General features: G+C 39.2%; 1 protein-coding gene and 1 long non-coding RNA gene across 2 annotated transcripts; one reads left to right on the forward strand and one right to left on the reverse strand.

The window, feature by feature from the left end:
* Positions 1 to 1186: 1186 nt before the first annotated feature.
* LOC129721978 (conserved oligomeric Golgi complex subunit 6) lies at positions 1187 to 3413 on the reverse strand. Its single transcript, XM_055675125.1, has 4 exons — positions 3090 to 3413; positions 2126 to 3019; positions 1517 to 2068; positions 1187 to 1458 (listed from the first exon to the last, which is right to left on the reverse strand). Exons 1-4 carry the CDS (start codon positions 3276 to 3278, stop codon positions 1228 to 1230), a joined length of 1866 nt encoding a protein of 621 aa, XP_055531100.1. The 5' UTR covers positions 3279 to 3413; the 3' UTR covers positions 1187 to 1227.
* Positions 3414 to 6442: 3029 nt separating this feature from the next.
* On the forward strand, positions 6443 to 7862 carry LOC129725577 (uncharacterized). Its single transcript, XR_008728113.1, has 3 exons — positions 6443 to 6639; positions 6705 to 7073; positions 7246 to 7862. It is a non-coding gene; the product is annotated as an uncharacterized LOC129725577 (long non-coding RNA).
* The last annotated feature ends 806 nt before the right edge of the window (positions 7863 to 8668 follow it).

Genomic DNA, 8668 nt, shown 5'->3' on the forward strand with positions numbered 1-8668 from the left:
AAAAAAAAAAATCGGGTACGGGTCGGGTACGGGTTTGAAAAAAGTCAAACCCGACCATCTCTAATGTGTATGCATGTGTGTGTAACGCTCTCCCAATCTCACTCGATTTTCTCAGAGATGGCTGGACCGATTTCAATGAGATTGATTGCAAATGGAAGGACTAGTAAGACCCTATTGAATTTTATTGTATTCGGAGTTCTGGTTTAGAGGTTATGTATAAATAACAGGAGGGTTGTGAGTAAAGCCGCGACCGCAAGGTTGAAGTAGACTACTTTAGAAAGATAACGCGGCTGCTTGCGTGTCAGTCATTTTTTCTAGTAAATAAACGTTGAATAATCAGATCAATTGGAGTCCAATTCCAAATGCTAATAATACCGGTTAGTGTTCGATGGATTTCCTTCGTTCTTGCAGCAATAGATTGGAAAGTCTTCTAACACTCTTCCCAAAAGAAGATAATTGTAATTTCATTATTCACACTATTATTCGGTATTAGATTTTCATTTCACATCCCTATGTAGCCGAACTTCCTGAGAGAAGTATTCTACTTCTAAATGTAAAAATCACGAAACATCAATATCTCAAAAACTGTACAACCGATTTGAACAAAATTAATTTCAAATGAACCAGCAACATAAAAAACCCTCAACTTTTGAATTTTATAAAGATTAAACATGTTCAAAAGCTATACAAGGAAACGTGTTCTGGAGACTATTTACTCTCACTCATGTTTCTGAGAGATGGGTGGACCGATTTTTATTAAATCAGTGTCAAATAGAAGGTCTAGCTGCCCCATAAGACCCTATTGATTTGTTTTGCAATCGGACTTTTACTTTGCCTGGTATGTTCAAAAATGTGAACCATCCATCCAACATGCAGAACTATAAAAATATTTGCCTATTACATGTTCGAAACATGCAAAGGAATTAATTTGCACTACCTTAGTTGCCTTCTTGAACAAATATGCTAGTTTTTCACACCATCTTCATTGTTTCTGATGTCTGTGTTAGGAAATTGAGCCATTGCATTGGCTGGATAGAATGCGTATTTAATATAGAAATGCTTCTAGCATTTGCTACTTTTCCAGTTGCGGGCAGATGTCACTAGCAATATTACATCAATCTTTTTCTCGCTTTTAGTATTTATTGAATTAAGGCAAATAAGGCTCAATGAAAATTAATCAATCGAGTTGGTTCGCGAAATATATTATTCAGCTAAAACATTCAATAATCAACCGCACAACAGCTCCGTCACCTGTTCAGGCGTTTTGGAAAACACCGCCTCAGGATGCTCATAACCGTTGGCAGGGTCATGAATCCGCTCGTAAATCTGCTTGTAGATAGCCACAATCACGTTGAATGAGCGCTTTTGTACCGTTGATCGATGATTTCCACTCAGCAGTAGATTTACCTGTGGAAGTAGCAAAATCTCCGGCATTTCCAAAAAGCTGTCCAATTTTGACTAAAACAGACAAAAGGGTGTTAAGCACTTTTTTAAACTAATTCAGACGCATATTTACCACGAACAGTTGCAGATGTCGTTGCTCGATCTGGGAAACGTTGCTTTGTAGGACGGTGTAGATTGGACCTAAGTTTAGGTTTGCGACCAGCGACGAAGCCTGCTCTGAGGTAAGAGTGTCAAGCTGAGCGTCGGACTGCGCCTGGAGACGCTCCAGGCGGTCCTCCATGTACTCGTAGATCGCGAGAACGCTCTCGATTTGATGCAGTGAATTGAGCAAATAAACGGCCATGTCCGTGGTCGGTAAATGGGAAGCAGATTCCTGAATAGACTGAAGCAAAGGATCGATAACGCAGGAAACGATTTTCAAAATGTCTGATTGACTTCCTTCAACCATACTGGCAACAGAAAGAATTTCTTTCAGCAGATTTAGCAATCTACCAACACTGGGCGAAGGAACAAGATCGGTCTGGGGCGGTTCAAGCCCTAGTTTGTGCTCGTTAGGACCTTGTAAAAGTTGTTTAACCTGAAACGCCAGTGAGTTCAAGTATGACGTTTCGGAATGGGCGTGGAGTTCCGAGATGCATTGTTCTAGTTGTCCACCTTTGACCACCTGAAAATGAAAATAAGTCAAAGCATTTTACCGAAAACTGCACACTAAAACGCTTACATTAATGATAATATTCTGGTAGAAGCGAATTAGGTTGGAAATCGAATACAAAACGATAGTATCCTTTTCGCTATTCAGAATCATTTCTACGCGTACTTTCAGCGGATGACAAACGCCGTCGGAAATGTTAGTCATTGCCAGTTGTGTCTGTTCGGTGACGTCTTTGTCGCACATTTTTACCAACATTAGCAGATTTTCGCGTTCAACTGGCAAAATTTGATGAATATAAGCGAACATATCCCCGATATAGCGCTTGGGATCATGCGCAAGCATTTCTATCGGTTTTACGTTTGCTTCTCCAACTGTTAAAGCATCGATAAAGCTTCTGACGACCACCGATCTTCTAGCGGTCGAATACTCATCAATAACGTATTTGAACAAAACTGGTCGCTCCTGTAGTCGAGCCATTGCCTGAGTCACCAAATGGCCGATCTCATTGGTGTCTACATTTCGGCAGTGGCTTTGAGTCCACCGATACAGCCGTTCGAGGGCCGCCTCTTGGTGCAAAGTCATTTCTTCCATAATATCCAATGCAGCCGTTTGGTAGCCACTCTGCAGCAGGGTTTTACAATCCGAGTGAATCGTTTGCACGCGATCAAGCACGGTAAAAAATTCCCCAGTTATCGGTTCGTCTCGGGTCGCTCCGTACAGAGTCTGATGTTCTGTTACCGACAGCTGGAAACGAGACAGGAAACCGGATGCGATTTTCTGCTGCAACTGCAGCTTATCGTTTTCGGCTTGCAGCGATTTTGCCTTCTCTATTAAATCCTTTTGCTGGGCCTCGGTGTTGCTTAGCTGGAGCTTCATGTCTTCAACAGAGGTACTGATGTCATCGATTTCTTTACAAATACCATCCAGGGCTTGCTTGACCTCCCGGAACGCTCCTAAAAAATTCTGCCAAGAGCGGGAGAAACAATTGTTTTGTCGAGAGTTGATCATGATAAATAATTTGAACGTGATTTACCTCATTGATAGCCAAACTCCGTCGTTCAATCTGGCTACGGAGATTTCGCCGCGATTGAATCGAATTTTCTGTATAAAATTCAGACAAATCCGTCAAAGCATCGAGAGTTTCGCGGTCCGAATCGATGCGCGTTTCAAGAATTTTATTGATTCTTTTTTGAATGTAATCATCCTTGCCGGTGTCTTCCATCCTGTTGGTCTAGGGAAAATCTGCTAAAATACTACTTTTTTCACAGGTTTTGTTTACGATTCAGGATAAACAGAATAGAATTTTCTGTCCACATCAACACTTCGTTACTTGTTTGAAAATATTTTGCTAGAATCAGCTGTGGAGAAGGATTCTGATACACCCGACATCACAAAAAATATGACAACCGCTGAACTCGCACAAATGTTGAGGGGTCCTTCAATGAATTCATTTTGTATATTGAGATGAAAAATTTACAGAACCTATACTGCCGTTCCAATCATAGTAGTCCCATGTTCTACACAAACCTTATGCACGCTGGGACAACTATGCTTGGAACGGCAGTATAGTTGTAAAGGTTTTTTCAAAATTATTATATAAAAATTATCAAAACGTCGCTGATGAACTGGCAGTCAGGCTCACTTCCGATGTTTATTTTTGTTGTTCTCGCAACACTGCAACCATCTCAGCCGCCACTGCGCTGTCAGTTCAGCTTACAAAAACAAATACATTGAAATCATTCCCGCAGTTCATGTTGTGTGAACACCGTGAACACGCAGTTATTCTATGTGTTTGTAAAGTCGAAAGAAAGTTCGGAAGTCGGTAGTCCGACTTCCGAACTTTAATTTAGCGCTTACGCCACAATATTTTATGCCAAAATTTCAGTTAGGTCGAACCGAGATTTACTAAAAAAAGTGACAGTTGTCATTTTTTTCTCAAACCGTGCACTCAGCTGTGCCGTTCTCGGCAAAAAATACCGAGACCCGGCAATAAATTTTAAGTGTGTAGATTGTTTTCATTAAACAAATTCTACTGACTCCACGGAGAGAAACAATTTTCTTTTCCAAATTTTGAGCCTGTCCTTTTCTAGTTTTTTATTTTTGGCTTTATCGCTATCCCTTTTTTGTAGCCTACTCATTGCGCTGTGTCTAGTATCAGCACTTTGTTCTTGTGAAGGAATGTCGGGAAAATATACTATTTTAGACTATGCAACTGAAGGTTGCATCAAATGTCTGTAAATTCTTAGACCAGCAATGCTTTATGCTGTACCGATCTGGTCAAGTTGCTGTTCAACAAGTAAGAAAACGCTCCAAAGGATTCAGAATAATATTCTGAAAATGATTTTGAAACGTCCTCCTTGGTTTGGCACTCGGATTACAAGACTTACTGGTGTTGAAACGTTAGAAGCTATGTCAAATAAAATTATTACCAATTTTCGACAAAAATCGTTGCAATTCTCAATTGCTACGATAAGCTCTCTTTATAGTCAATAAGTTAGGAATTAAGTTAGTTGTAAGTTTATTTCCTTTATTTGACATGTAGGTTTAAATACCTGCGAATGATAAGTCCTAATTGCGAAAGCAAACATATCCTTACAATTAGAATTACAAATTTCTAACAATGTTGAGAAGTCACCATTTGTGATTGGACTCACCTACTCATTATTTACTAATATTTATCATAAATACTTGAGCTACCAACAAATCCCCTCCTTAAAAAAAGACAGTAGGAGTTTCGATCGCTGCGCATATGCGCATACAGACATTTGATTTTTTTTAAATAATACTATTATATAATAGTATTATTTAAAAAAAATGTGGGAAAGGAATGTTGTAGCTGACCCCCGGGTAAAAAGACTGCTGCACGATTGAATTCGAATTTTGCATGAGGACTTTTTTCGAGAAGACAAAACTTTCCAAACCAACTGCTGAACGAAATTCTGAGTTGTTTGAAAGTTGTTTTCGAATTGATCGTTGAGTTAACTGCGCAACGGTTAATTTAAGCAGCACGTGCGTTGCACGGTAGACGGCATCACTAATGATAGCGGATTTTTTTTTTATTTCCTAAGCTGTTTTCTACTATTCTCTTTCTTAAATTTTCTCTCGCACTCAATTCTCAACTGCAACGCAACCCGTATTGAAAGTGGGTGATGTGAGCGCGGAAAACCACTGTTTTTCTAATGCCATTTTGTAACATGATAGTAATTGATTCAGGTTACTCCCTATCTTTAAACCTCCCCCTATCATCAATATTCACAAAATTCAAATTTTATTCATCAACCCCTCCCCCCAGGACGGAATTTCTGGCTACGCCACTGAGCGAGGTGATCAATACAATGTTTTAAACTATCGAGGAATAACGAGCCTCTCAGCTGCTTCATTATTATTTGGAATAATAGTTGGTAAAATTATTCACGATGTCACGAGAAGCTACATTTTGGGTGTGATTCTAAATCACGAATTAAAACAGCTCGAAATCGCTACAATGACAGTTCGCCCATATACCAATTGTCGTTGAAGCGATTTGGAGCGATTTTTCCTCTTCATTTAAAAATCGAAGGACAATGAAAAAAATAAAAAAAAATCACGTTTTGCTCAGAAAATTTCATTCTTTTAGCAATCAGGAATACGTGAATAGCTCAACAACCCATTTCTATTGACCAACACGACTTCATGCTTGGGTGGTCGGTTATCACAAACCTAATAAATTTTTCTCGGAGTGTATAACGAGCATGGAGAGTAGGGTGCAAGTGGATGCAATTTATATTGACCTGAAGGCAGCATTCGATAAAATCGACCATCAAATACACAGGTTGGTTCGGCATTTCTACTCAACTGGTGACCTGGTTGGTATCCTATCTAACAGACCGTGAGTTTAGAGTAAAGATCAATTCTCAAATAAGTCCGCTGTCCCACAAGGCAGTAATCTCGGACCGCTGCTATTTTTTTCTGTTCTTTAAAAACGCTGCTTTAATACTAAATAAACTGGTGTATGCCAACGATTTAAAGTTGTATGCTTTTATACAAACGCAGGAGGGTTGTTTGCGTTTACAATCCTGTCTAATATTGTTTGTTGAGTGGTGCCATCGAAATAAACTGGTTATTCGTGTGGAAAATGCCAGGGTTTTCAAGTTTCATTGTATATTACAGTCGATTTTGTTCAATTGCCATATCGACGGCAATTTACTTACAATGTAACCTGTGCGGTTGCAATTTTAGCATCACGTGAGAAATTCACCGAATTTTGGGCAACGCTGCAAAAGCGTGTACGCATAAAAATAACCCTGACTTGGGTACTGCTGTAAGAGCGTTTACCCAGCATAATAACTCTCAGCACTTGCGCTGTATATCGTTCACATAAGTTTGTTTATTATTTTTTTTTTTTTTCGTTTGTGAACAATATAGTCGCGTTACATAGGTTCGATAATTTTTATGTAACGTTTTTCGATAAATTGTTAGGGTTAGACAGGCCGGGGTTTTTCACTAGCTGCGAAAAAATGGTGCTGAATTCGATCTCGTCGGGTTTGTTTTGATCGGCAGCCGAAGCAGCCATCGCGGGATATTGAGTTTTAGCCTCGCTAGCGGTAACAGTCACACGCGTTGTTTTTATTTGTAAAGTGCGCGCTGTATAACTGTTTAATTCTTGCAGTTTGTGTCCCGTTTGTGTAAAGCGCAGATTGTTCCGCGTTTTGTCCAACGAAGGTTGTGCCGTTGGCCCACGTCGAGTGCTACAAGTTTTGGTGTGTGCTCGCCGGATCGGGAGAGCAAAGCGATAGCTACCCACGGCTAAGAGGCAAGGAACAGCTGAACAGAGAAGACACCACCCCGCCGAAGACTATTGTTGCATGCCGTTAGCTCGGGAGCAGCTTGGAAGAAGCATCAGACGAATTCATTAGGATAGGAGAAGCCATTCGCCTTGACACCACTGAGTTTTTTGAATTTTTACCACTTAAGGAAACCGAAATTTATCGCTTTCTACGTCTGCAAAATTCAACACAAAAACCGATTGTTTCCAGCAGTAAGTATTTATATAAAGTTTTAATTATCAAAATATCAACGAAAACTACCTTAAAGGAAGTGAATAAAGTGTGATTATAAGATTCACTTCCTTACGAGCAGTGAAAGTGAAAATTATTGATATAAGATTTGTAGTGTTATGCAGGGGATTTATTAATTTTATACTATTTTAGGAAATATGGACGAAACAGCTAGCAGAATTGTTTGTGCTGTGCCCGGGTGTCGCCAACGAAGCGAGATTTGAAAAAACCTTCCATAACCTCAGAGAAAGATCTTAGGAGTACCGAGATAGGTGCAGTTGCACTAGAGTTATTAGATACCTATACAGAAAAAACAATTGGAGAGTCAATTAGAAAGAACGGATTCTTATTGTATTCGTTAGATTAAAAACTAATTTGTCGTTTTCATGCGTGGCGGCCATTTTTCGAATTGGCTATATAACCCGAAGTGTCTGCACTGCCGGATCAACGCCTTCTCTCATTACAAAGAAAAGGGACCGTTGAGTATTTGGTGGCAGTGACACCTGGCGGTACTATCTCTTTCATTAGCCATGGGTATGGCGTAAAAGCATCCGATAAACAAGTAGTCATCCAGGAAAGATATTTGGATAAGATAAATGTAGGCGGAGCAATTATGACCGATAAAGGATTTTTAACCTCCGCGCTAACCCAGTTAAGTAAACATTATGCTACAGAAAACATTATGATAGCAGCAGCTAGGATACACAAGGAGCGAGCAATTCAACGGATTAAGCAGTTTGATTTCCTTAACGACCAAGTCGACACTAACTTTCTTCCAATCTTGGATGATGTTATGATAACTGCCTGTGGAGTTTCCAATATTTCTAACCCCATTCTGTCAAATGAAAGATTTTAGACGTTTATTGAATAAGACAGTTTGGAGCAAGATTGTTAGAGATTAATATTATTTTAATAAGGAATATCTTAAAATAAATATCTTTTAATATGTTCATATAATAAAGCTAAGAGATTAGTTGTGTATTGTAAAAAAAATTTTCAAATAGGCATTGAAGTAAACTTCTTTAAGACATAACTGCACTTGCAAACAATATTTATGGTGTTTTTTTTGTTGCATTCTTATTTTTTGTTGCATATTGCACTTCATCCAACATTTTTATTAGGGGAAAACCTGGCTCCAAGTAATGGACATTTTACTTCAATAATCTTATTTTCTTCGATTACGATTCCATCGGGAGAGCATACGAGCCAAGGAAGATGTGGTGGGATTGTAAATCCGCATTTGACCACAGTCTTATTAAAATCCTTCATATAACTAAGTATTGCCAGAGGCTCACAATGGATACCATGATCAAGGGCAGGTCCGTGAACTTCTTCAGGTATGATCTGTTTATTATTTTTTTCCTCTAATACTTCTTAGCTTATAGGTGTTGCATGAATAATAAGTGTACAGAGTATACGCATCCGAGGCTGTAATACGGCGGGTTCTCTCGGTCATCCAAGATGGAGAATCACGCGACATACTATCTAAACATATTTGAAAAGCTTCGTTTTCCGAAATGCGCACGTTAAGTTCATAGAAAAGATCTGGCTGAGCATCCAAAGGTCCTATGAAATT

Source organism: Wyeomyia smithii, chromosome 2, assembly GCF_029784165.1.
Source record: "Wyeomyia smithii strain HCP4-BCI-WySm-NY-G18 chromosome 2, ASM2978416v1, whole genome shotgun sequence".
Classification (NCBI taxonomy): Eukaryota; Metazoa; Arthropoda; class Insecta; order Diptera; family Culicidae; genus Wyeomyia; species Wyeomyia smithii.